This window comes from Cokeromyces recurvatus (assembly GCF_025118155.1).
Source record: "Cokeromyces recurvatus strain NRRL 2243 chromosome Unknown BX663scaffold_16, whole genome shotgun sequence".
In the NCBI taxonomy this organism is placed as follows: Eukaryota; Fungi; Mucoromycota; class Mucoromycetes; order Mucorales; family Mucoraceae; genus Cokeromyces; species Cokeromyces recurvatus.
In genome coordinates this window covers 538396-563974 of record NW_026251402.1, presented here as the reverse complement: position 1 = coordinate 563974, position 25579 = coordinate 538396, and the positions used below count along the sequence as shown (strand labels likewise).

Below are 25579 nucleotides of genomic sequence, written 5' to 3'. Positions count from 1 at the left end.
GCCTGTTGCACCAGAATGCTATTGATATTCTTTCTTTGTCTATGTGTGTAACGAAATAGATATATTTATTGTAAAAGAACGGAACTTTCTATAAGAGGATTTTAGTTGGCTATTTTTAAAGACAAACAATATATTATTTGTGTATTTATTAATTCGTTCAAGTGAGTGAGCATCATCAACACGCCACACTTTTTCCTTTAGGTACCTGAAATTTTGACAATGTGTTTCAAACTAGAAATTATTACTGGCTTATTACACCCAACTCATACATGTTGAATTGATGAGTGTGACGTAATGAGGAATTTTTTTTTTTTTTTATCTATTATTACTAGTATTACTATTACTATTATTATTATTATTGTTTTAAACTTGTTAAGCTTTCATTTTTTAACGCGACTTTATCTCATAAAATGACAACAAAAGCTATTGAGAGTGCAACTAGACCTGATGTTGACATTGATGCTCTTCCTTGTATGTGAATTCTTGGAGGATTTTTTTTTTTTTATTAAACATTATTATTAACGCATTATCATAGATGTTGATCGAGAACTTGATGATGAAAGTAAGAAATTGAACTAAACTAACAAAAAAAAAAAAAAAAAAAAAGTACTAATAACATTCCTCCCTTTCTCTACAAATAAAAGACATGAAGATAACAGTAGAAAGAATGATCGAACAAGAAATGCGTAGAATGAAAAGAAAAGAACGATCAGAATTACCTTTAAATATTGATTTATTTGAAAAAGACGAGATTTTAAAAAGGAAATAGAACGAATTCAAAAGAAAGAAACGTTGGATGTATTAGATACAAAAAGATATGAATTGCAAGGACCTAAGGATGAAAATGATCTCGAAGGATGGAAAATAGCTGTTAATAATACCAAATCACAATTAGAATCACAAGCTGGAAGTATGTTCAATTTAGAATTACTTCAAAAATATGGAGCTAATGCATGGAGAGTACACAACTATCAACTAGAGGCTGATCTTGCAGCTATTAAAAAGAGAACAGAGGAGCTTCGACAAAAGATACTTGAAATCAATAGAGAACGTAAAAGCGAACAAACAGAGGCAGCAGCTTCACTTTCATCTTTGGAAAATAAATGGTCAGACCTGATCACTCAAAATTTACAGGTTAGCATTGCTTGTTCAGCTTTAGAGAATGAAGTGCAAGAATTAAGACGCCATAAGCAATCTTTTTAAAAAAATAAATAATAAAATTATGAATAAATGTAAATAGTATGTTAATACAAGTTATAACTATTGAGTTAGATTCTGTAATAGTGAGGAATAATAAAGGCCAATATTATGTATGTATATGTATATGCATATATCTATATCTATAATCTAGTTTAAGAGAGAGAGAGAGAGAGAGAGAGAGAGAGAGAGAGAGGGTAATCTAAGTTACATGGGGAGGTTTTTTTGTTTGTTTGCTTTGAACAGGAGTAGTAGTAGTAGGCTCAATTTCTTGAATTATATCTACATCTATAGTCTTGTCATCTGTAGTTCTATCACGATGAATACGCTTCAAGTCAGTTGAAAGGAAGAAGGATGGAATAGCACCGATACATGATAGAACTATCGCATATATAAGAGCATGTTTCATATTATAAGGTGGAGAAGCATCAGGACCGGCTCTTAATGCATCCATGATGAAAGTTGTACAAAATGAACTCACTTGAGATACACCCCAAAGAATGGAAGCACTTACTGATTCAGATACAGGGAAAGTACATTCTGCAGCTAATTCTAAGGAAACAGGTATAATGAGGAATACAAAGAATCCATTTAAAAAGCATGATACCATCATAAAAGCATATGTATTAACCAAGTCTAACAGTAATAATAAAAGACATTAAGGATTAGAAAGAAAGAAAGAAAGAAAGAAAAATGAAAAGATACCTTGAATATACAAAATAACAGTAGTGATAGCTGTCATAGGTGCAGCTATTTTTAATACAAGTGCATGTTGACCTGTCCAATCTGTTATACGACCTGCAATCAATGCACCACCTATACCACTTATAATTCGTATAAAACTAGCTAAACCAGCTTGTACGGTACTAAATCCTTGAGGAATAAAGATACTACTCGTAATAGCGACAATAGAAGCGAACATAGCAAAATTGATACTAAATATGATAATCAATAATAAATAATTTCGATTTCTAAGCATTGATTTAAGACTCTCACGAAATGAAGTACGAGTCACTTTTGCACTTAAAGTTGGGGGAATTTTTGGCTTTGATGGCAAAATTAAGAACGGTATTCCAAATGCAGTTGAAATGCAAGCTGTAATCAAAAGCTAATAATAATAATAAAAAAAAAATGGGGATCAATAAATTTTTGAGAGAAAAAAAAAAAAAAAATTCTATTTTACAGCTCGAGGCAACTCTGATGGGATTTGAACCAATTTAGGCATAGATAATGTAGCTACAATCATACCAAGTGGTAATGCTAATAATAATAATAATGTTATCCTTTTTGTAATAATAATAATAAAAAAGGGGAGGTAAATAATCATGATTCTATTTACATAATAGTGTATTTGCAGTAACTCGATGATGAGTAGCAAACCAGACAGCAGCAAACTTTATATGAAAATTCAATCAGTTTTACATACAAATCTATTTTGAAATTTGAGGGGGTTCTTACATGAGTTCCAATATTCATAATAAAAGGTTCAGCAATTGAAGCTATACACTATTGATAATGATTAATAATATAAACCAGTCATCTTTGAGATCCATATTTACTTGTCCAAACATGATAATAGCATATCTTTGATGAATAGGTGCAAATGTTCCAAAATACCTAATCCATGAACCTAAAATACTTGTGCAAGCTGCAAATAGAAACTATTACGTAATATATATATATATATATATATTTTAATGAATAAGATGATATGTACATGTTATCTGGGATTCCTTACACATGCTTTCATGCCATATCTTTCAAATACCCAACCCGTAAATGTACTAATAGCAATAAAGATCAAAGTAGCACAATTAGCCAACCAAGTTATAGAAGACATACTGACATTCATGTATTCTGCTGCTAAAGAAGCAACAGGACTAAACGTTAGCCATCTTAAATTAACAGACATATTTAATAGAATAACAAAAATAAGTTCAATCCATGCTAATAATGATGTTTCATTACTGACACTTTTTTCAGAAGAAGCATTTTCTTCCAAGATAATTTCTTTATCATAATTATCTTTCATAATTTTGTGATAATCTATTAAAAAAAAAAAAAAAAAAATGATAATTCCTCGAAAAAAAAAAAAAAAAGATCTTGAAGTTTTTTCTTTTTCCTTTTTTTTTTTTTTTTTTTTTTTTTTTTTTTTTTAATTCGGCCCTTCAAAATTATAAAAGAGTTGGAATCAAGTTGATTTGTTTAAAATGACTCATTTATTATAAAGTCTTTGCTTCTAGAATCATATAAATTTAAAGATGTTACAAGTAGTGCTGTAGACTATAAATATGTGTACATAGTGAATCGTTATATCAATTTAGTAAAGATACATTTCTAGAATAAAAAAGAAATTTATCAAGTTTATGATTCTTCCTGATCTAAGCATATTTTATTATTAGAAGCTAATTCAAATAAACAGAGTAGTTTAATAATTATTTTTGTTCTGCATCATTGTCTTCTAATTGTTTCACTTCTTCTTGAGATATTTGTTCTGGTAAACCATGTTCTTTTCTCCAATTAATAAAATCATGATAATTTTTAATTTTTCCATTTGCTTCATTCACGATTTTCCGATAGATTTTAAGTGTATTTTGAAATCTTCTTTTGTGATTAGAAAACCAATAAGTAATATTACGTGGTGGTAAGCCTGTTTTCCTTTGAACTTCTAACCGTTGTTGTTTAGTCAATTTTGATTGACAACTATAAACTTCAAAGAAGACTGATTTAAGATAAAATGAAGTTTGACTATCATAAGACGTGATGGTTCTTTTCTTATTATTACTTTTCCTCTTCTTATTAAAACCTTCCTCTTCTATTATTTCTTGATGATAACAGTTGCTTTTATACATTTTGATTCTATCCTTTCCTTCTTCTTCTTCTTCTTCTTCTTCTAATCCTTCTTCTAATAGTGAATAATTCATATCTAACTCACATTGCTTTCGTTTTTTACTATACATTCTTTTGTCTTGATTAGTATCAGATTCTATGATGATCGTTTTCTTATTCTTTGTTGTTGTTGTTGAAGGGTAATCTTGAAGCATGATGTTTTCAGGTTTAATACAAACAATGGATTCATTTGGTACAACTAAATGTTGATGATACATAGTAGAATATAAATCTACTTCTTCTAAACGCGATAAACGTTTTTCATCTACTTTTATTTTGGTGGTTGTTTGATCATTTTCATAAAAATGTAAAGTAGGTGTTGTTTTTGTACTTGCCAATATGATAAGGTCAGTAGAAGAAGGAGAGGTAAGAGGCGATTCACCATCACTATTACTATGACTCCATAAAGGATCTTGTTGTATTCTTAAATAGAGTTGATTATTTTCAGTATACATTTCTCCCATACTGTATGTGTGTATGTGTGTGTGTGTGTGTGTGTGTGTGTGTGTATAGATATATAGATAAATAGATAGATACAAGTGTATGAATATATATGTGTGTTTCCGTATTAATATATACACATATACATGTATTTTTTTTTTATAAGAAAAAAAAAGTGATATAAATATAAATAGAAATAGAAATAAAACAATAAAAAAATAAAATAAAATAAAATAAAATAAAATAAAATGATAATATTTACTTTATATACTATCATCTTTTTTTTTTTTTGCTATATAAAATGTTGTCAATTATGATAAATATAACTATTCATCTTCTTTATTATATTGACAACATTATGATTGTCCTTCAGGATCATCCATATTACGCAATGGCATAAATCTACCACCACGTTCAATAGGATGATTAAATAAACTCAATAATGCTGTTATTACATGACTTCTTCTCTTTTTGTTAAACATAATGAATCCAATAGAAATAAGGAGAGTGACGGATATTCCAACATAAATAGAATAATAGGGCTTCATCGATGGATCTTCTGTAAAGGAAGTCTGTTGTTCTATTGATTTATTATCCTTCATCGTCTTTATTACTTTGTCAATTTCAGCTGTATTCTTTTCTGCCTTATAAATAGGTGACTTGTAAGTTGAATTAGGCTGTTGAAGAAGCTGATTCACGTTGAGACTGTCATCTAAATAGCTTTCAGGGCCTAAAGATCCAGCCATTAAAATACTATTCGCAATCAAACGATGTACACCTCCTGTCAAATGCGTTTTGTCCCACCAAACATAAGCATCTATTTCATCCATACACGAGCCTTCACAACTCTCCCAATAAGATTCTTTCACATTCTTTATGTTAAATAAATCTGGCTGACTTATGATATCATTCATTAGCTTATGAATATCTACTACATCTAACTCTAACGATGTCAAGTGTTTATTCATTCTTTCTACTTCCTTTATTAATTGTTCATTGAATTGAAGAGTTGCCTTTTTTCTACTTGATGCTAATACTGTGTTTGAATAATAAGGCATCTGTTCAAGAGGTGGTATCTCAAGTACAATAAATTTATTTGAAGAGAATACTTTACGTACATTACGCTATATAATTGATAAGATTTCTATAAACGCTTTATTTTTATATGTATGTATAACCTACAATATTTGTACTAATACAATTGACTACTTGAACAAGTTTTGTTTCCACATCTTGGAGAGAAAAAAAAAAAAAAAATTAAAAAACCGTAATCACTAATTACACTAACATGGACATGATTTATATTCACTAACCTTCATCATCTTCAAGAATTCTATAAATGTCATTTAAACCAACCCAAAATACAAAAACAGTTTCTTCCATGTTTAAATCTAGCTTTTGTTTATAATACATTTCTATTTGATCAATGATACTTGGTGTATCATTACTTTGTTGAGTTCTTGGATACATCTCATCTGTACAGACTGCTCCACTAAAAGCAAAACTATACAAAGATGCATTCCAACCAACTGCAAGATGTTCACTCCATAAAGGACCATTTGTTAATCGTTGTCTATTACCAACATCTGAATATGAATCTCCAAATACGACAATATTTTTAATAATTTCTGACTTTATTGTTTGTATCATTAACAACATCAGTGATAATAATAAAACATAAGCAATTCCTTGTAACATCATATAATAACCCACTCCCTTTTAAAAAAAGAAGAAGAAGAAGAGAAAATAGTTTTTATTTATTTATTTACATCAAATTGTCATGTTACGCAAACTTCTTTTTTTTTTTTGTATTATGATACTGTATGCAAAGTCAAGGCAAAGAGGTATTTAATAAAGAAGGCAACCCTGTAAAATTTAACAAGTTAAAAAATAAAAAACTATTATTTAGGCTGGTTGATATTTTATTTATTGATTATGCGGAATAGAGTGATGAATAATTCATTGTCATAGTAACTAATACTATAAGAAGACATTCCTATTAGAGTCGATTACTAGAACAAGATCATCTTTCGGTAGTTTACTTACAAAAAAAAAAAAATTATAAAATATGCAAATTAATATAGTTCAACTCATTGACTCTCATTTATCGTTACTACAGTTTGATTAGTAAGTATTACTCATATATTAATCTATAGTAAATAATGTTCTACTTCAAGAAAAGAATCCTAGATATACTATTATTTTTATCATCAACAAAATGAGTAAAGATAAGGGGAAAAGGGAGGAACGAAATCTATAATATGTATCAATTAGGGAAATATACAAATATATATTATATAGAAAGAATTCATTGGTTGTAGTTGAACAGAGATAGTGTAGTAATAAAAATTGAAAGAAGATAAATACTCATGCTATACACGATATATGTATTTATGATTGACAGGTACCTAAAATAATTAATTTATCATACAAAGTTGGACCTGAATCATGAAAATTCAGTAGTAGTGCAGTGTTGTGTTGTGTGCGTATAATAATCTACTGACAGTTATTTAATGTCAAGCTTTTTCTTTTTCTTTTTTTTTCCTTATTATTACTGTGAACAACTGCCCATTAACCTTTAAGAGACATGTGTATAGCGGGGGAAAAAAAAAAGGCTTTCTAGTCGCTTTCTATACTGTCATAATAACCCCAATAATGTCAATTCGAACATCTCATGACTAATGATATGACAGTAATGGTAACTATTAAATATTTATATACATATATACATATATATGCTGATTTGAATAATAGGACAAAATTAATAAAATCAAATCTATAAAAGTTAATAAACTGGCCAAACATAGAGTCCATTTTTTTTTTTTTTTAATCAGAATAATAAAGGATGATAGATAAACGTAGACAAAGCCCTTATATAATAGAGTCGATCATTCTTGTAACAAAAGATTCATTTTGTACTTTGCTGAAGTTGGTAAAATCACGATTTTTATAATTACATATAAATAATAATGGGTAGGAAGATTCCCTTCCTTCTCCTCTTATACTATATTCACTATCGTGTACGTAGGTAGCCTGCAGGCCCTTAACCATGAATGGGCAGAGGTAAACTTAAAAGCTAGAGATCATCTTTTATTTATTTATCATAATCCTTACTGACACCTTTAGAGCTTTGATGCATCAGTATCCTTCTCTGGTATATTTAGTATTATTTTCATTACTTCCCTTTCCTAATGGATGACCGGCTATATTCTCAAGCGAATAAAAAGATGCACTTTTCAAAAGTGTAAATGATATAAAGCAAACCGTTACTAGCATGTATTCCTTTTTTTTTTTTTTTTTTAAAAAAAATTAGGTAATCCAGATTGGTCATCTGCTCTAAAAAATAAATTAATTAAAAGGACGCAAAAAAAAAAAAAAAAAAAAAAAAACAGCGCTATAAAAATGTACGAATAAGGATAAGCTTCGGATTGATTTTACTTTGCTTTATTTTATTTTATTTTACTTTACTTTTTTTTTTTTTTTTTTTTTTTTTTTTTTTTTTTTTTCAATTGTTATTATTAAATTTATAGAGTAATGACTTCCCCATTACCAGTAAATGCAAAACAAGGGTATAAGGAAGTAAGTTCATATATTAATGAATCTTCTTTATCAAGCTCAGTGGATCGAGCTGCTTCAATTGCTCGCTTAAGCACTACACCCATTCCCAGAATTTATGGGTCTTCTCCTAAAAGTATTCGTTCTCATCAAAGCTATGGTTCGGCAGATATAGATAATATCTTAACAACGAATAGTAACACTCTTATTCGACCCTTATCTACTGCTACTTTTAATCCAGAAGATCATACAGTCAGTGTCGATCTTCCTGATAACAAAGTAGCCAATATTGTCAAACGACATCTTGTTGATTCATCACCATCCCCTTCTTTTCATAGTACTTCTATTCATCAGTCTATTACAAATGAAGAAGACCAAGGTAATAGTTCCAACTTATGGAGTGTTCATCAACTACCAGGTGGTGCTATTACCCACGACATTTATAAATGGGCTGAAGATGTTGAGAATGAACACATGGCAAAGCGTCAACGATCACAGTCCTTTTTTGTCCCTCGTAGTGGCCCTATCGACCCTACTTTGGCTAGATTAAAGGATCCAGGAGGTTTTAGACGACATTTTGTCGTTGACAGAGCTACACGACAAGGAAGAAATCCTCCTCACTGGATGACTCGAACATTTGTTGACTTTTTGGCTCTTTATGGCCATTTTGGTGGTGAAGATTTAAGTGATGATGAAGAAGAGGAAGAAGATGATGATGATGATGATTTAATAGAGGATGAAGAAGCAGGTGGTATAAGAAGAAGAAAAAGAAGAAGTTCTTCTTCCGAAGGAGAAGATGAGGAGTCACCCCTGATTCGGAAAGCACAAGCGAATGCTGTTCAAGGGACCGCAACGCCTGCAAAGGCTGTATTCTTACTCTTAAAATCATTTGTTGGTACTGGTGTTATGTTTTTACCTAAAGCGTAAGTAACTAAAAAAAAAAAAAAAAAAAAAAAAGGAGAGGAGAGGAGAGGAGAGGAGAGCAGGATACGTTACAGAGTGGGAAAAGTAAGAATTATATGATTAATAAACTTATTTCTATTGTTTAGTTTTTATAATGGTGGACTCTTGTTTTCTACAGGTTTATTAGCAGCAATAGCGATTATTTCATTATATACATTTTTACTATTAGTTGAGACAAGGAATAAAATACCTGTTTCATTTGGTGATATCGGTGGTGTCTTATTTGGCAAAGGGATGCGCTTTGCCGTATTATTTGCTATTACAGTTTCTCAGGTATATAAATATATATTTATTATGATTATTTTCCATATAACGAATGATGATTATAGATCGGTTTTGTTTGTGCATATATGGTATTTGTAGCCCAAAATGTACAAGCTCTAATTGAGTCTGTATCCCAATGTGATCTCAGAATTTCTTTATCCTATCTTATTCTTGCTCAGATTCTTATTTTCGTACCACTTGCAATGATTCGAAAGATTCAAAAGTTATCATCCTTTGCTTTAATTGCTGACCTCTTTATATTGATTGGGCTAGTCTATTTATATTATTATGATTTCTTGACACTATCTAGTCAGGGGATCGCTGACGTGGAATGGGTGATCAATTATAAATCATTTCCAATGTTTATTGGTACTGCTGTATTCACATATGAAGGAGTTGGTTTAGGTAAACAAAAAATAACACCATTCTATGCATCTTAAAATTAATGCTTTTGATTATGTATGTATAGTGATCCCTATTACTGAATCGATGGCTGAACCGGAAAAGTTTCCAAAGGTCTTATCAGGTACAATGCTTTTTATTACGGGTATCTTTTTATCGGTCGGATTTATTTCTTACTTGGCATTTGGTAGTCAAGTACAGACAGTGATTTTATTAAATATGCCAGGTACAGCTATCGTGAATACAGTTCAAGGGTTATATGCATTAGCTATTTGTCTATCTATTCCTCTTCAATTATTCCCTGCTATTCGTATTGTCGAAAATGGATTATTTACTCGTTCTGGAAAATACAATACAATGGTGAAATGGCAAAAGAACGTTTTTAGATTTGTTGCAGTTTTATTATGTGCGATTATTGCTATTGGAGGATCTGGTGATTTGGATAAATTTGTGTCCTTAGTTGGATCCCTGTGTTGTGTACCTCTTTGTTTCTTATTTCCTCCTCTTTTCCATTTAAAAGCGATTGCTAAATCTTGGAGACAAAAGACAATTGATATAGCCATTATTATTTTTGGTATCATTTCAATGACATATACCACAAGTATTACTCTTGCTTTATGGTCTAAAGATTCAAAGGATAGTGCGCCTATCTCAAGATGCCCTGCTTAATATCTATAGTCATACATAAAATACTCGCTCGCTCTCTCTTTATTTAATTTATTATTTTCTCTTGAAAGCATACAATTTATCCAAATTTCATTTTGGCTATATAAATCTATCTTATTATTATAATAGACTTATTTGTTCCATAGTAGTACTAACCATTCATTTCAAATAAACGAAATGGCTGTTATCATTTGAAAGACAATTAAAGAAAAAAAAAAAAAAGAAGCCTTCTTCTTTTAAATAAATAAATTAGTAAGTGGGCTCAAAGGAACTTGTGTGAAAATCATAGCTTAAATTTAAAGAAAAACAGCAATGATGACTAACATTCTAGTGATGAACTTGAAGCATATAAAGGTTAACATTTAAAACTCAACTTTTCAATTCGTTCTGTTTATTTATCTCTGTTATTTTATTTTATTTTATTTTTTTTTTTCTTATTATTATTCATTCATATAATTTACAGAAATGGCAACATCACAATTACTACCTTTAGGTAAAATGTGATTCTTTTATTTTTTTTTCCTTCATTGTATTTTAGGGAATATACATGTCAAAGAGAATATTACTAATGCTTCTTTATTTTATTTGATTAGAATTAATTGATAAATGTATTGGATCCAGAATTTGGGTTGTCATGAAAAATGAAAAAGAATTTACAGGCAAATTATTAGGTTTCGACGATTATGTTAGTAAGTATTTAATACAAGGAACGCGTTTTTTAGTTTATTTTATTTTTGCTTGAAAAAAATAATAATAGTGTTATATTTTAACTAATCATTTCCATTTTTTTTTTTTTTTTTTTTTTTTTTTTTATAGACATGGTTTTGGAAGATGTGACAGAATAGTAAGCTTTTATTTTATTTTAATTTTTATTTACATTTTAACTTGACATTGAATTATAAATTTAGTGAAAATACAAAGGAGGGTTATAAAACACAAAAATTAGAACAAATCTTGTTAAATGGAAACAATATTTGTGCTGTGAGTTTATAATTTAGAAATTAGTTAAAAACGTAAAGTCTCTAGTATTCATTTTATTTATTTATTTATTTATATAGCTGATACCTGGTGGTAGTGGACCTATTTAAATGTTACATAAACAATGCTTATACATATACAACATACATAAATAAATTGTAAGAAAAAAAAATGCTTTAATGAATATGATGAAAAAAGAGGATATAATGCAGAATTATGATTTGTTGGATTCATTTATTTTTAAAGGAAATCTTAATGGATATGGCATAAAATCAAGCTTGATCTTGTTTATACTTTCTTTTAAAGTATCTGATGGAATTGTATGTATGAAATAACAAAAAGAAAATGCAGTCATATAGGCATCAAAATGAGCAGAATGGGCACCTTCTATCGTATTTCCTTGTTTGAGATTAGAAGTATAGACTTGAGGGTATTCTGAATTTCCCATTTCCCAGTCTAATACATACTGAATGTCATGAAGTTTACTATATTTATGATGTTCTGAATGACCTGTCTTTTCAAGCTCACACCACCCTTTTGCCTATAATATAAAGTCATATTCTACCTGAATACTCTCTATTTCTTTGATTTTGGTTTAAATAGGGGTACTTACAGCGTATGATTTACAGATAGTACTATTCTTTATTTTTTTCTTGTTGTTCTTCTTATTAAAGGTAGTGGGTAAAGAATCAATTGATCCCTTTCTTTTCTTTTGAGAATTTGTAATGGTAATTGTAGCAGTCGGTACTATATTATTAGTGTTGGAAGAAGATACGGATTTTGTTAATCTTATGGGTTCAATGGGCTTATTTACAATCACTTCAAAATAAGGCTCTTCTTTAGTACTCTTCATAAATCGATTTTGTCTTAAACGGTCTGCCTTTGCGAACACATACGATAAAAAAGTGGCATTGAAATTTAATTCATAGGCTAGATATTTTGTATCATAAATCCCTGAAGGGAAATGATTCGAAATACTATGAATAAAGCCTGAAAGTGTATTAGGCAGTTTACCAATAAAACTATGATATAGATACATAAGATCATGTAAACCATTATGTAATATTAAAGGTATATTGTTATATTTTAATATGCCTAAGATGGCTTTCCATAATTGGAATAATTTCGTATCTCTAACAGTCGTTGTCGCAACAACGCCCGTCATAGTATCATTCGATTCTTCTCTTTCATTCTCTCTTCTAATAACGTCTCCTGGAGGGATGAAAGGAATGCCCTCATGAATTAGTTTATCAAAACTAAATCCAGATTCTGCAAGAAATTGAGCGTTGCCTGTACTAAACAATAAAGGACCCTCCTTTAATGTTAAAAAATTATAGTTGTCGCATTCATATGTTTGACTATGTTTGGGTTCTTCTGCTATCGGTACTGATTTTGTTATACAAGTATCATTTAAAGAACATGCTTTTTCCGATTCATTGTTTTTTCTCTCGATGGTCGCATAGTCAGATGTTATAATGGGTTGAGATGAAGAAAATTTTTTATTGCCATTACTAGAATTGTTACAATCATCATCAAGTTCATTCTTTTCATCATCAGCATCGATTCTTTTCATGATTGAAACTCCAAAAGATACAATAGAATGCTCTTCAATCACTTTTTTCATGGTTAAATAGCGATGATTCATGTCGGTTGATCTAGGTCTAGCAAGTCCTGTAAATTCAAAATCGATGGCCATATGAGAAGCCTTTTTAAGCTTAGGTAAAAAGTCTAAAAAATACGACTCGAGATTATCTTTTGTCACGTCATTATAAGTTGATATGTATGCACTAGAAGGTATTTTCATTTTTCTTCTATAAGATGAAAAAAGATAAAATAAATAAATAAAATAAATAATGAATAAATAAAAAGGGGTGGGGGGCGGGAAGAGAGTCATGTAAAAATATTCAATTTTACCATGGAAACAGCCTGATTAGCATAAATTCGTAAAATTTTACTTACAAACTAGGTATAAAGAATTAAAAGTAATACACTTGTTTCAATCATCTTGTTACTTTATTATATAAAACATCTTTAATCAATTTTAGTTTACCTTCTATTCAAATGAAAATTTATTCCTTTTTTCTTTCCCTCTCTCTCTATTTATCATCTTAGAAAAAAAAAAAAGGTGAAAGAAGATAAATAAAGCGTTTTTTGTATGCTTTGACTGCTATTTCTACCTTACCTTTTGTTTCCCCCCCCCTAAAAGTTAAATAAGATTGCATAGACAGTATTGTATTGATACAATATAAAGAAAGATATTCTCTATGTAAATTAGATTCCTTCTATACCTACAATAAACGTTAAAGAGATAACACATCCCCCATATTCAGCTTCACATATTCATTCTAACATGATAAAATAAATAGTATTTAATAAGTTTTTATTATTATATAAAGACAAAAAAAATTGCTTGTAGGTCTCTTTCTAACCTTGATAATTATATTCATATTATGAAAACAATACATATACTATATATCAAAATAGACAGCTTAGTTAGAAAGTACATTAAGAAAAAGGATACTTATTGTAAGAATATTGTATCTGAAATAAGATTTGTTTCATATGTAATAGTATGTATCAGGCACATGCCTATCTGCTATTTTAACCCCTTGAATAAATAAAAAAATACAATGTTTAATTCTACTTTTTATAAATGGGTTTACTATCAGAAATGAGTATCTTTATGAACGTAAGTGAACGCATTTTACATGTATTAACTATTCGAATACCTATTATGAACTAAAATATATTACAGCAAGTACAGAGCTTCATCCATATGATAGAATATCTATCATTAAAAGAAATTAATCTTTTTCGTATTTCCTATACACATACGCATATACTTGTATATATTTTAAGGACTATTCAAGTTAATGATTCTCGACAAAACTCCATTTAATTACAAAAGATATCGAATTACAAAATTTTATCCAGAATTAATAATAGTACCTGAAATAATAAAACGACATAAATGTCGACTAGATTTCTTTTTTTTTTTTTCTTGAGATGGCAGCTTCCTCTTCGGACTTCGACTGTAATCAATCATAGATCTATTTTGATGATTCGGCTTTCGAAATATCTAATCAACAGCCTTTTTGTTTAGATATTATCCTTAATAATCTTCACTTGATTGTCACACACACACACACACCGGAGGATTTTTTTTTTTTTTTTTATCTATTTATTTATTTTAAAAATAAAATGTTCTCAGCTGTTTCGCGTTCTCGTTTCACTTCTTTATTTTTATCGAGACACTCATATAGTACAATGACTGCAACTCTTATTGATGGGAAAGCAATTGCACAGTAAAGTATACCCTTGATAAAGAAAAAAGCAAGACAATATAGACAAGTTATTTATTCTGTACATACTAACTATTTCTATCTTGGTTCCTTCCCACCCCTTATAAAAATATATATATATGTATATAGAGCTGTTCGTAATGAAGTAAAACAAAAGATTATCTCCATTAAAGAAAAATACCCCCATTTTGATCCTCACTTGGCCATGATTCAAGTGGGTTCCCGAGAAGACTCTTCCATCTATGTTAAAATGAAAGATAAAGCTGCTAAAGAGGTTTGTAATAACAAGGTTTCAACGAGTATTTATATTAAAATAAATTGCATATGTATATGTATATGCATTTGTTTTTCTCTTTATATATATATATATATATATAGACTGGTATTTCGATAACTATGGAAAAATTACCTGAAACTATTTCACAAGCTGAACTTTTAAGAAGAGTAAAGGAACTTAATAACGATTATAGAGTTCATGGTATTCTTGTTCAAATGCCATTACCTTCTCATATTAGTGAAACTGCTGTCATTGAAGCTATTGATTATCAAAAAGATGTGGATGGGTAAACATATTTTTTTTTGTTTTTTGTTTTCTTGTTTTCTTATTCATTTTATAATACTTGCATAATGCAATTAGTTTTCATGCTGTTAATATTGGAAATATGGCAAAGAGAAATTCAACACCTTTGTTTCTACCCTGTACTCCTAAAGGCATTATTCATTTATTAAAATCGACTGGTATTAATATGGTGGGTAAAAAGGCTGCTGTTATTGGTCGTAGTGATATTGTTGGTTCTCCCGTTGCAACTTTATTAACAGCTGAAAATGCAACTGTTACACTTTGTCATTCAAAAACAGACGATATTGAAGCTATTGTATGTATTTTTTTTTTATAGAAAGTAGTAGAACTGATATACATATATATATTTTTTTAAGGTTAAACAAGCTGATATTGTAGTTGCTGCTGTAGGTAATGCCGAGATTATTAAAGGAGATTGGATTAAGCCTGGTGCTGTAGTAATTGATGTCGGAACTAATGCTGTAGAAGGTAAATACTTGAAAAAATTTCGTTAGACACTTTATTTTTATTTTTTTTTTCCTAATAAAGTTTGAACTTTATTTAGATTCTACAAAGAAATCGGGTATTCGCTGGGTAGGTGATGTTGAGTTTGAAAAGGCTAAAGAAGTTGCTTCATTTATTACACCTGTTCCTGGAGGAGTTGGACCGATGACAGTAGCCATGTTAATGCAAAATACAGCTATCAGTGCCGAACGATTCTTGACATTAAGCCGTAAAAGAGATGTTTCTGCTCTTGAATTAGATTTGAAAACACCTGTTCCTTCTGATATCGAAATCGCCAAAGCTCAAACTCCTAAGGACATTGCTGAACTTTGTAAAGAAATTGGCTTGAATTCAAGCGAGGTATATATGTGTATATATTTTTTTTTAAAAAAAAACGTGATTTATAGATAGAATGTATAATGAACTTATTTATAAATCTAGTATGAACTTTATGGTACTTCAAAGGCCAAGATTAAACTTGATGTATTGAACAGACTTAATCATCGTAAAGATGGCCGTTATATTGTTGTTACTGGGTAAGTAAAAAAAAAAAAAATACTGTTTTTATAATTATTTTAAAAAATTCTAATTAATATGGAAAGTATTACACCTACACCATTGGGTGAAGGTAAATCAACCACAACTATTGGTCTTGTTCAAGCACTATGTGCTCATTTGAAAAAGTCTGCTTTTGCTTGTGTTCGTCAACCTTCTCAAGGTCCAACTTTCGGTATTAAAGGTGGTGCTGCAGGTGGTGGATATTCTCAAGTCATCCCAATGGATGAATTTAATCTCCATATGACAGGTGATCTTCATGCTGTTACTGCTGCTAATAACTTATTAGCTGCTGCTATTGATGCTCGCATGTTCCACGAGAATACACAATCAAATAAAGCTCTTTTCAATCGTCTATGTCCTGCTAAGAAGGGTGTCCGTAAATTCGCTCCTGTTATGTTGAAACGTCTTCAAAAATTGGGTATTCATAAGACAGATCCTAATGAATTGACTGAAGAAGAAATTGCACGTTTTGTTCGTTTAGATATTGATCCTAATACGATTACATGGCAACGTGGTATTGATACGAATGACCGTTTCTTGCGTAAGATTACGATTGGTCAAGCACCTACTGAAAAGGGTATGGAACGTCAAACAGGTTTTGATATTACTGTTGCAAGTGAGGTGATGGCTGTTCTTGCTTTAGCAACCGATTTAAAAGATATGCGTGAAAGATTAGGTAATATGGTAGTTGCCTCTTCTAAATCGGGTGAACCCATTACTGCTGATGATTTTGGTATTGGTGGTGCATTAACTGTTTTAATGAAAGATGCTATTAAACCTAACTTGATGCAAACATTGGAGGGTACCCCTACTATTGTTCATGCGTAAGTAGTTTATTATTATTATTATTATATAAAGCAAATAGATAACATTTCATATTTTATTTCATTAGAGGTCCTTTCGCTAATATTGCTCATGGTAACTCTTCTATTTTAGCAGACAAAATTGCACTCAAGTTAGCCGGTTCTGATGGACCTGATATGGAACCTGGTTATGTTATTACTGAAGCTGGCTTTGGTGCTGATATGGGTATGGAAAAATTCTTTGATATTAAATGTAGAGTATCTGGTTTGCAACCTAATGCTGTCGTTATTGTGGCTACCGTTAGAGCACTTAAAACACATGGCGATGGTCCAGAGGTTGTTGCTGGTAAACCTTTACCTGATGTTTACAATGAAGAGAATTTGGAACTCCTTGAAAAAGGTTGTTGCAATTTGGCAAAACATATTCAAAATGCAAAGAAGTTTGGTGTTCCTGTTGTGGTTGCCGTTAATCGTTTCACGTAAAATAAGTTGAATATTATGTAATGTGCAATGTAGAATATTAAGTCTTTTTTTTTTTTGTTATTATTATTATTATTATATAGGTCTGATACAGATGCTGAAATGGAACTTATTCGAAAGGTTTCTTTAGAAGCAGGTGCCTTTGATGCTGTTGCGTGTGATCATTGGGCTCGTGGTGGTCTTGGTGCTATTGATCTTGGTAAGGCAGTTATTAATGCTTGTGAACAACCTAGCCACTTCAAGTTTTTATATGATCTTGATCTCCCAATTGAAAAGAAGATTGAAAGTATCTGTCGCGAAATCTATGGTGCTGATGGTGTTGAATATAGTGATTTGGCAAAAGAAAAAATTGAAACCTATACTCGTCAAGGCTTTGATCATCTTCCTATCTGTATGGCCAAGACTCAATACAGTTTTAGTCATGATCCTGCACTTAAAGGTGTCCCAACTGGCTTTACTGTTCCAATTCGTGATATCCGTGCTTCTGCAGGTGCTGGCTTCCTCTATCCTTTAGTTGGCGCTATGCAAACAATGGTAATTACATTTTTTTTTTTTTTTTGCAATATTTGGAATTAACTAATTTGTTTTATATTGAATAGCCTGGATTACCTACCCGTCCATGTTTCTTTGATGTAGATTTAGATGAAAGTGGTGAAGTTGTTGGTCTTTTTTAAATAATACTTTTATTATTATTATTATTTCCCTCTCCTTTTCTACTCACAAGAACAGTAGTAATAAAAATAAAATATGTGTTTAGTTTTATATATTTATTATGTATTGCTATTAAATTATTCTAACATGTATGTTAAATAACATGAATATAATATGTACAATCATCATGAAATCGAATTACTATTGCTATCTTTGTTAAATCGAGAAAATATGAGCTTAGAGTCTACTTTTTGTCCATTCCTGTTGAAAGTATCCCATTGTAAAGTCCAACTGTCAGTTTCCTTTACTGCTGGTGGGTTAAATTCAAGCATGACAAAATGAAAGTCTAACAATTTTGCCTCATACATGCCCCAATCTTTAACTTGCTCATAATCGATATCACCGCCAGCGCCACCAATGATAGCATAGTGAACGCCATTACGTTCCCCTCTCTCATAGTTATGTTGATGTCCTGAAATAACAAGATCAACATGACTTTCCTCAAAGAGAGGTACATATCGATCCTTTATAAAGGCACCCCATTCACTCTGTCGTTGCTGAAACCAAGCTTCAGGGTCCCAATACTCCAAAAAGGGAGGGACATGAACAACGACAATCCGAAATTGAGCTTCTTTGAAATCGTCAGAGGCTATTTCCTGTTTTAACCATTGATCTTGCAACTCCCAATCCAGATTGCTATCCAAGATGATAAATCGAATGGCATTATTTGCCATAGAGAATGCAAACCAGGGGGCCCCATTATCCTGCGGTTTGCGAGTATAGATGTATTCCCCCCTAAAATCGTAATCATGATTACCATGAGCATAGATCATGGGCATAGTTTGAAGTAATCCATGCATGCTTAAAGGTCCAGCAAAATCAGTCTGCCATTGTCTTAATGAATGATAATTCTGTACAGCGTCACCTGCATGGAGTAAAAGATGAGGTCGGCTCTGCTTAGGGAGTTTTCGGATTTGACGCAATAAAGACGAGAATATCAGCATGGCAAATTGATTATCGGCCATAGCCGCAATACGAATAGGTTGATTTTCAATATCATTAAACCAATTAAATGTGTTCCTTGCTACTATCTTTTTCTTTTGGGTATCCCTTTCCTTACTTTCGAGAATATAGTCGATTTGTCCTCCTGTCTTGATAGGTCCAATCGTTGCTCTATACAGTGTATGAGATGGATCCAATACCTTTGGTTCGATAGGACCCATTGTTATCTTGTTATCATTAGGTGCATCCCTATTCCAATAACTAAGTGTCATTTCCTTATTAGACATTCCACAATTCATTTCCCAGACAACTTGAACATGCTGAGTATCTTGAACAAATAACATTGGCTGCTTTCTAAGTGATCCACAGGGCACATAGCCACGATCAAACACAGTATTATCCATCTTGATTTTTACAAAAGTTAAAAAGTTGGAAATTATACCTTGTGTATGATACATGATGAACAAGATGAAGCATATTAGAAAAAAGATGCTTCTATAATGATGCTTAAGTTGTCTGATCATTCGCTGCCTTTTAGATAAAAAAGGTGTTGATTTATTATTCATTTTATTGTATGGGTAAGGTGATGTGAGTTTCTTGTATTGAAAGGAAACCGAAGAATAAGGTTCATTGAAGTCCATGTTTTGATAATGAGTCAAGAGATGTAACTAAATCCATTTATTGTAATATTATTTAAAAATAAAATAAAATAAAATAAAATAAAATAAATAAATAAAAAAAAAAATAAAACATTTAATTGCCGATGTTAATGAAAATTCACTATTAATTTTCCGTTTTTTTTTTTTTTTTTTTTTTTTTTGTAAATACTAAATTCATAAAACAGATTATATGGTAAATTTACCCTTAGGTCCTAAAATGATAATAATGATGCTAAATATAAATTACCTGTGCATTTTTTTCTTCTTCTTCTTTTTTCAACATAGTCAGTTTTAATAGAGACATCGTTAGGTGATTTAGTCATTGATCTTTACACAGATGAATGTCCAAAAACCGCACTTAATTTCTTAAAACTTTGCAAAATTAAATATTACAACTTTGCACCGTTTTTTAATGTACAGAAAGATTTCATGGCACAAACAGGAGATCCTACTGGTAAGGGAGATCAAGGTGAATCAATTTATGGTATCTTACATGGATCATCTCAGCGCTATTTTCCTGCTGAAATTAATCCTAAATTAAAACATAAAAAACGCGGCATGGTATCGATGGCGGTTGCTCAGGATGGGTCATTAGAAAGTGGAGGTGTGAGTGGAAGTCAGTTTTTTATTACTTTAGGCGATGATTTAGATTATTTGGACGGCAAATATACTTTATTTGGTGAAGTAGCTGAAGGATTTGAAGTACTCGATAAAATAAACAATGCATTTTGCGATGAAAAGGGAAGACCTTATCGTGATATTCGTATTAAACATACAGTTATTTTAGATGATCCTTTTCCTGACCCAGAGGGGCTCCAGGTTCCTGACCAATCTCCTTTACCCACAAAAGAACAATTAGAATCCATGCGTATTGCCGATGATGAAAATATCGAGGAAATGGGTGATCCAGAGGAATTAGAGGAACGAGCAAGAGAGAGAGAAGCAAAGGCTCATGCACTCACTCTAGAAATGATTGGTGACTTGCCCTTTGCTGAAGTAAAACCTCCCGAGAATGTTTTATTTGTTTGCAAATTGAATCCTTTAACAAGAGATGAGGACTTGGAATTAATTTTTTCTCGATTTGGTCCTATTCATAGTTGTGAAATCATTCGTGATAGAATTACTGGTGATTCTCTCAGTTATGCTTTTATTGAATTTGAGAATAAAGAAGATGCAGAAGAGGTATAAAGGAGAGAGAGAAAGAGAAAGGAAGAGAATTTTGATTACTTATTTTTTTGTTCAAAAAAAAAAAGGCATATTTTAAAATGCAATCTGTGCTTATAGATGATCGACGTATTCATGTTGATTTCTCGCAATCTGTATCAAAACTTCATAAGGATTGGATTAGTAGAAGAACAGGTGGTAATATTCAGTCAATGGGAGGATTCGATAATCTTACAAAGAGAACAAGATATAGAGAAGGTGATGCAAATCATGGAGATAATTACGACTTGGTATTTGATACAAATGAAAGAGAGAAAAAGAGAAATAAAACAGATGATCGATCTTTAATAAAGGATGATAATAGCAGAAGAGAAAGTAAAAAGGATTATTATCGAAGAGATAGAAGAGTTGAAGATCGTAGAAGAGATGATGATTATAGAAGAGAGAGTAGAAGAGACGAGGATCGTAGAAGAGATGACGATTATAGAAGAGAAAGTAGAAGAGATGATAGAAAAGATTATCGACGAGATCATGAACATTATAGGGATGAACGTGAAAGAAGAAGGGACGATGATAGAAGACGAAGATAAAACATAGGATTATAAACAAATACCTTTAATTTTGTACATGCTTTTTTTTTTATTACTATAAATAAAACGATTTATTGAGTCATTGATGGAGAATTATAGTTATTCGATATAAGATGCATCGCTGTATCTAATGAATCCCTTCTTTGTAATGTTTGAATTAATCTAAACATATAATAATAGCTTGCTGTGACATATAATCCCTATAATTGTCATAATATATATATCAATATTTAATGTATCGAATTAGAAGACAACCATCATTCTTACGCTTGTAAAAAAATCTCTCATTATTACAGCCATTGTAAATAGATGATTTAGACGTATCTTTAAATGACATATTTCTAATAGTAAAAGATATGAGGTATCACTCTCTGTGAATCGTTGCATACAAGAACCCAATTGTATATCATTATTGACTATCATGATATCTATAATAGTAAATAAAAAACTTCCACACGTTAATATAAAGAAAAGGATTCCAGGCTGCCAATACCAGTTAGCTACATTCAATTTTGACTATACAATATTATTAAAACAATATCTGTCTGAATGTTTGAATTTTTATTTTATTTTATTTTATTTTATTTTTTTTACTTACAGTAGTGAGAATAAAAAAATCTACAATTAAAGAAAACATAATAAAACATCCCATCACAAGTTGAACAAATAAAAACGATGTTCCTGAACTTTTATGCTGAGGAACTTGAAACATTATATTAATTGAGAATATTATATATGAATATGATATAAAATAGTACTCATAATAATTGTTCCAGTTCTATATGTGTATTCAATGATTCTTGCCTTTATTACGTGTAAATTACTTTAGTGTACTTATTCACTATAAATCACTAGTTTTGTTTTTATATACATATATGTATGTATGTATATACCATGTATATAAGATTCAAACTTAATGATATTATTTTACACAAAGTATAAAAAGTAAAGAATCTTTCCTTCCATCTTGAAATTAATGTGGTAGAAGAGTCATTGGTAGTTGTACTGTCAAATGGCATTTAATAGGAGTAATGAATATTAATAACAAGTAAAGAAGAAGAACGGCAAAGAAGAAATATAAATAAAATATAAATATATTGATGTTTTGTCTAGAAAGAGGAATTGTAATCATTTGAAGAATTTTAAATATTTACCATAATACCGTAAACACATAATTGTATGTGTATACAAACGTTATTTATAAGCGCTTATTTAGATATGTGATAACTATCCTCAACTAACTTTTGTTATAAAATAAATTCCATACTTTTGATAATGGAAACAAAAAAGAAAAGAAAAACTATTCTCTATATAAAAGCTCGAATGGCTTGTCAAGCCTCTCTCTCTTTCTTTCTTTTTTGAACTAGCATTGATAATAATAAATAAAATGGTTAAATCATTTTCCTCCTCCCACGATACGATAAATAAGCAGCATACGGATTCATTATTGCTGCATTAATGTAAAATACTCCAAATATAGCCGATTCATTAAAAGTAGGAGTGAGGAGGTTAACACAGAAAAAAAAAAAATAAGCTTATTATTGTTGCATTAAAAAAAAAAAAAGTTATCGTCGTAATAGCAGGCAATAATAATTTCCTGTTTTGAAACAATTTGTTATTTGTGTAATTCAAAAGGAGATAAAATAACAATTGTTCATTCTTAATAATTTTATTGTTCTTTTTTTTTTATTATTATTAAAAAAAAAAAAAAAAAAAAAAAAAAAAAAAAAAAAAAAAAAAACCCAAATATACGATCATTATAAATGGCAGATCCGATTGCTCCTCATAGTGCTCCCATTTCAGCTTACATGAGTGTACATGAAGGTAGTTATATTCATATGTATACATATAAAAAAAACCTTATTGTGCATTTATTCATCATATATGAATATACATATTTATAAAGCTACAAATCTTGCTTACGTGAGATATTTCGGGAAAATTGATAATGCAACCAAAGCAAAGTTTAAGAGTATTAACTCTAAAAATTTCACTCTTGACTATGAACTGCCTAATGATTCTAAAGTATATCAACTAACGATACCATTTAAGACACCGTTAAAAAAGAGAGAAGAGATTAGACCTATATTAGAAGAGATGGCAAAAGAAGCAGAAACTGCTTTAGGATTAGTAAATAAATAAATAAATAATAATACATTATACACACACACACACACACACAAAAAAAAAAGTATTATTAACTACATATATGATTAGCCTAGTTCGCTTTCAGGACCACCTCCATTAAAGGCTATAGCTAAAGCATTAATAGCTTCAACTACAGATGTCTATACTCCGTCTCAACCTCATGTCCCTCTCAATAGTTTTTATTTACCAGATACAAATTCTATGTTGATGATTGGTACTTTTATTGGCCTTTTAACATTATTCACATACACGTCAGATGATTATTTAGAACGTCAATTTCCACTTCAATTATTACAGGTACGAACTAAAATCGGGACAGAATTACTTTCAAAATGCTTCAAAGGCTTGACTGTCTTGCATCTATGTGAAGGTACTTTTACACTATTGACCTGTATTGGTCGAGGTTGGTATAGTCCTTTGAATACACTGAAATGGACATTAAGTTCTATTTTTTTCGGTGTTGGCTCTCTAAAGCAATTAAAGAAACATGCAGAAGATGTTGCAGGCTTGAAAAAATAAAAATTACATGTATTTTAGTTTATTTAAGAAAAGAAAGAAAATATACACAATTGTATATTATATATATGTGTGTGTGTTTATATACATAGATATATGTAACATAGAAATACATATAAATAAAGATAAATTGTTGAGGGGAGGGGAGGATATATAATACAAATTATAATTGGTATAATTTTTTTTTAACGAGCAGCTTGAATAGTAAACTTGGGAGAGGCATTACCAGAGTCACCCATAAGAACAATAATGTAAGATGTTTTTGTCTCAAGATCAGAAGGTAAAGTAATAGTTTGAGAACCAGCATTTAATTTAAAACCAGAAGCCAGATCATCCCAAAGAAGGTGTTCATTATAAGGATCCTTTCTTTCATCAAGATAACCCAATTTGATTGTACCCTTATAGTCATCAGGAATAGGGATTGCTTTATTGCTACCGTAATCCTGGTATGTAGTCTTCCATTTTACAATATACGTATTTCCTGCTCTCCATTTCGTGTGTGAATTAGGAACTGTAATTTTAGGATTAATAACAAGAGCAGAGGTTAAGGAGATAATAAAAGCAAAGAAGAATAAAATAAAAGTAGCAGTGTTCTTGAACATTTTTTAATGATTTGTATAAATAAATATTTATAAAAAAAAAAAAAAAAAAGAAAAGAAAATTTCTTAGCCCGTATTTATATAGATTCATGTATGCATGAAAAAAAAAAAAAAAAAAAAAAAAGAAAATAATAATAAAATCTTGAAACAGGAATTGGTAAAAGAAATTAGCCACTGTAAAGTTTAAAATAATAAAATGCAGACTTTTTTTTTTATGCCTTTTAATAAAATGATGTAAGGCTTATTTTGTCTCTTGGCAATGAATTAAAAAAAAAAAAAAAAAAAAAAAGCGACTACTTTTATTGACGATCATCATAATTATTTTAGTACATAATTATTCTGAGGGGGAAATTAAAAAAAAAAAAATAAGGTATGATTATAATAATGATAATAAGCCATTAGTAGCAACATGTGATGCTTATTATTATTATTATAATGAACAAAAACTACTTAATTAACTTGACTATATTTGTATAATGCATAATAAGTTTACTTACTTTTGGGCCTTTTTCCTCCAATCACATTTAATAGTTTCATCCCTTCCTGCTATTATTATTATTATTATGTAGTATTAATAATAAATAAAAATAAGAGACAAGCCTCAATTGAGGCTTCTTTTTTTTTTTTTTTTTCCTTAAAGGATACAATGTACATTTATTAATTCTATTTTATTACTACTGTTTTAGTTG

The 25579-nt window shown here is 30.1% G+C and overlaps 13 protein-coding genes across 13 annotated transcripts; 6 read left to right on the top strand and 7 right to left on the bottom strand.

Moving 5' to 3' along the window:
* Positions 1–410: 410 nt before the first annotated feature.
* Positions 411–1203, top strand: BX663DRAFT_487262 (Pre-mRNA-splicing factor SPF27; the record flags this gene model as incomplete). The annotated part of the gene is made up of 3 exons (XM_051524732.1): positions 411–471; positions 536–562; positions 770–1203. The coding sequence occupies 3 exons, from the start codon at positions 411–413 to the stop codon at positions 1201–1203; spliced, it is 522 nt and encodes a 173-aa protein (XP_051381983.1).
* A 196-nt stretch (positions 1204–1399) lies between these two features.
* BX663DRAFT_487261 (major facilitator superfamily domain-containing protein) lies at positions 1400–3229 on the bottom strand (the record flags this gene model as incomplete). Its single annotated transcript, XM_051524731.1, has 7 exons — positions 1400–1833; positions 1903–2305; positions 2381–2457; positions 2537–2591; positions 2656–2703; positions 2757–2858; positions 2936–3229. The coding sequence occupies 7 exons, from the start codon at positions 3227–3229 to the stop codon at positions 1400–1402; spliced, it is 1413 nt and encodes a 470-aa protein (XP_051381982.1).
* A 168-nt stretch (positions 3230–3397) lies between these two features.
* On the bottom strand, positions 3398–4777 carry BX663DRAFT_513168 (uncharacterized protein). Its single transcript, XM_051528104.1, has one exon. It carries the CDS (start codon positions 4548–4550, stop codon positions 3633–3635), a length of 918 nt encoding a protein of 305 aa, XP_051381981.1. The 5' UTR covers positions 4551–4777; the 3' UTR covers positions 3398–3632.
* A 28-nt stretch (positions 4778–4805) lies between these two features.
* On the bottom strand, positions 4806–5930 carry BX663DRAFT_96136 (uncharacterized protein). Its single transcript, XM_051532365.1, has 4 exons — positions 5841–5930; positions 5710–5759; positions 5646–5651; positions 4806–5563 (listed from the first exon to the last, which is right to left on the bottom strand). The coding sequence occupies exon 4, from the start codon at positions 5493–5495 to the stop codon at positions 4884–4886; it is 612 nt and encodes a 203-aa protein (XP_051381980.1). The 5' UTR covers positions 5496–5563; positions 5646–5651; positions 5710–5759; positions 5841–5930; the 3' UTR covers positions 4806–4883.
* A 2085-nt stretch (positions 5931–8015) lies between these two features.
* BX663DRAFT_513165 (transmembrane amino acid transporter protein-domain-containing protein) lies at positions 8016–10602 on the top strand. The gene is made up of 4 exons (XM_051528103.1): positions 8016–9005; positions 9132–9318; positions 9375–9714; positions 9779–10602. Exons 1-4 carry the CDS (start codon positions 8062–8064, stop codon positions 10378–10380), a joined length of 2073 nt encoding a protein of 690 aa, XP_051381979.1. The 5' UTR covers positions 8016–8061; the 3' UTR covers positions 10381–10602.
* Positions 10603–10802: 200 nt separating this feature from the next.
* On the top strand, positions 10803–11896 carry BX663DRAFT_513163 (LSM domain-containing protein). Its single transcript, XM_051528102.1, has 6 exons — positions 10803–10870; positions 10971–11066; positions 11194–11221; positions 11286–11358; positions 11436–11513; positions 11602–11896. The coding sequence occupies exons 1-5, from the start codon at positions 10843–10845 to the stop codon at positions 11463–11465; spliced, it is 255 nt and encodes an 84-aa protein (XP_051381978.1). The 5' UTR covers positions 10803–10842; the 3' UTR covers positions 11466–11513; positions 11602–11896.
* BX663DRAFT_513162 (ribonuclease H-like domain-containing protein) lies at positions 11492–13560 on the bottom strand. The gene is made up of 5 exons (XM_051528101.1): positions 13533–13560; positions 13406–13462; positions 13270–13345; positions 11969–13166; positions 11492–11896 (listed from the first exon to the last, which is right to left on the bottom strand). The coding sequence occupies exons 4-5, from the start codon at positions 13157–13159 to the stop codon at positions 11570–11572; spliced, it is 1518 nt and encodes a 505-aa protein (XP_051381977.1). The 5' UTR covers positions 13160–13166; positions 13270–13345; positions 13406–13462; positions 13533–13560; the 3' UTR covers positions 11492–11569.
* Positions 13561–14778: 1218 nt separating this feature from the next.
* On the top strand, positions 14779–18331 carry BX663DRAFT_571360 (formate--tetrahydrofolate ligase-domain-containing protein). The gene is made up of 10 exons (XM_051532126.1): positions 14779–14931; positions 15036–15220; positions 15295–15532; positions 15594–15705; positions 15782–16080; positions 16162–16256; positions 16323–17102; positions 17171–17560; positions 17645–18095; positions 18161–18331. The coding sequence occupies exons 1-10, from the start codon at positions 14863–14865 to the stop codon at positions 18233–18235; spliced, it is 2694 nt and encodes an 897-aa protein (XP_051381976.1). The 5' UTR covers positions 14779–14862; the 3' UTR covers positions 18236–18331.
* Positions 18310–19891, bottom strand: BX663DRAFT_513151 (Metallo-dependent phosphatase-like protein). The gene has a single exon (XM_051528100.1). It carries the CDS (start codon positions 19853–19855, stop codon positions 18398–18400), a length of 1458 nt encoding a protein of 485 aa, XP_051381975.1. The 5' UTR covers positions 19856–19891; the 3' UTR covers positions 18310–18397.
* Positions 19892–20024: 133 nt separating this feature from the next.
* BX663DRAFT_474632 (cyclophilin-like domain-containing protein) lies at positions 20025–21718 on the top strand. The gene is made up of 3 exons (XM_051524228.1): positions 20025–20066; positions 20159–21055; positions 21127–21718. The coding sequence occupies exons 1-3, from the start codon at positions 20064–20066 to the stop codon at positions 21625–21627; spliced, it is 1401 nt and encodes a 466-aa protein (XP_051381974.1). The 5' UTR covers positions 20025–20063; the 3' UTR covers positions 21628–21718.
* BX663DRAFT_513149 (uncharacterized protein) lies at positions 21676–22553 on the bottom strand. The gene is made up of 5 exons (XM_051528099.1): positions 22521–22553; positions 22386–22431; positions 22226–22329; positions 21895–22143; positions 21676–21827 (listed from the first exon to the last, which is right to left on the bottom strand). The coding sequence occupies exons 1-5, from the start codon at positions 22521–22523 to the stop codon at positions 21699–21701; spliced, it is 531 nt and encodes a 176-aa protein (XP_051381973.1). The 5' UTR covers positions 22524–22553; the 3' UTR covers positions 21676–21698.
* An 802-nt stretch (positions 22554–23355) lies between these two features.
* Positions 23356–24385, top strand: BX663DRAFT_95834 (uncharacterized protein). Its single transcript, XM_051532364.1, has 3 exons — positions 23356–23451; positions 23534–23757; positions 23845–24385. The coding sequence occupies exons 1-3, from the start codon at positions 23391–23393 to the stop codon at positions 24292–24294; spliced, it is 735 nt and encodes a 244-aa protein (XP_051381972.1). The 5' UTR covers positions 23356–23390; the 3' UTR covers positions 24295–24385.
* A 91-nt stretch (positions 24386–24476) lies between these two features.
* On the bottom strand, positions 24477–24872 carry BX663DRAFT_404001 (uncharacterized protein; the record flags this gene model as incomplete). The annotated part of the gene is made up of 1 exon (XM_051522241.1): positions 24477–24872. A coding segment is annotated over one exon (396 nt), but the record flags the coding sequence as incomplete, so codon positions are not given.
* Between the last annotated feature and the right edge of the window lie 707 nt (positions 24873–25579).

Bases quoted from the DNA above. Each gene is read 5' to 3' on its own strand.
- BX663DRAFT_513151 (XM_051528100.1), bottom strand. From the start codon at position 19,855: ATGGACTTCAATGAACCTTATTCTTCGGTTTCCTTTCAATACAAGAAA.
- BX663DRAFT_96136 (XM_051532365.1), bottom strand. From the start codon at position 5,495: ATGAATAAACACTTGACATCGTTAGAGTTAGATGTAGTAGATATTCAT.
- BX663DRAFT_513149 (XM_051528099.1), bottom strand. The intron at 22,330-22,385 runs GTACTATTTTAT...TAATGTTTCAAG, and splicing joins AACTGGAACAATTATTATGA to TTCCTCAGCATAAAAGTTCA. The intron at 21,828-21,894 runs GTAAGAATGATG...TGACAATTATAG, and splicing joins TGAGAGATTTTTTTACAAGC to GGATTATATGTCACAGCAAG.
- BX663DRAFT_95834 (XM_051532364.1), top strand. From the start codon at position 23,391: ATGGCAGATCCGATTGCTCCTCATAGTGCTCCCATTTCAGCTTACATG. The intron at 23,452-23,533 runs GTAGTTATATTC...ATATTTATAAAG, and splicing joins TTACATGAGTGTACATGAAG to CTACAAATCTTGCTTACGTG. The intron at 23,758-23,844 runs GTAAATAAATAA...ATATATGATTAG, and splicing joins CAGAAACTGCTTTAGGATTA to CCTAGTTCGCTTTCAGGACC.
- BX663DRAFT_571360 (XM_051532126.1), top strand. From the start codon at position 14,863: ATGATTCAAGTGGGTTCCCGAGAAGACTCTTCCATCTATGTTAAAATG. The intron at 15,706-15,781 runs GTAAATACTTGA...AACTTTATTTAG, and splicing joins CGGAACTAATGCTGTAGAAG to ATTCTACAAAGAAATCGGGT. The intron at 18,096-18,160 runs GTAATTACATTT...TATATTGAATAG, and splicing joins TTGGCGCTATGCAAACAATG to CCTGGATTACCTACCCGTCC.
- BX663DRAFT_513162 (XM_051528101.1), bottom strand. From the start codon at position 13,159: ATGAAAATACCTTCTAGTGCATACATATCAACTTATAATGACGTGACA. The intron at 11,897-11,968 runs GTAAGTACCCCT...TTTATATTATAG, and splicing joins CTATCTGTAAATCATACGCT to GCAAAAGGGTGGTGTGAGCT.
- BX663DRAFT_474632 (XM_051524228.1), top strand. The intron at 21,056-21,126 runs GTATAAAGGAGA...AAAAAAAAAAAG, and splicing joins ATAAAGAAGATGCAGAAGAG to GCATATTTTAAAATGCAATC.
- BX663DRAFT_513165 (XM_051528103.1), top strand. From the start codon at position 8,062: ATGACTTCCCCATTACCAGTAAATGCAAAACAAGGGTATAAGGAAGTA. The intron at 9,006-9,131 runs GTAAGTAACTAA...TCTATTGTTTAG, and splicing joins GTTATGTTTTTACCTAAAGC to TTTTTATAATGGTGGACTCT. The intron at 9,715-9,778 runs GTAAACAAAAAA...ATGTATGTATAG, and splicing joins ATATGAAGGAGTTGGTTTAG to TGATCCCTATTACTGAATCG.
- BX663DRAFT_513168 (XM_051528104.1), bottom strand. From the start codon at position 4,550: ATGGGAGAAATGTATACTGAAAATAATCAACTCTATTTAAGAATACAA.
- BX663DRAFT_513163 (XM_051528102.1), top strand. From the start codon at position 10,843: ATGGCAACATCACAATTACTACCTTTAG. The intron at 10,871-10,970 runs GTAAAATGTGAT...TTATTTGATTAG, and splicing joins ATCACAATTACTACCTTTAG to AATTAATTGATAAATGTATT. The intron at 11,067-11,193 runs GTAAGTATTTAA...TTTTTTTTATAG, and splicing joins AGGTTTCGACGATTATGTTA to ACATGGTTTTGGAAGATGTG.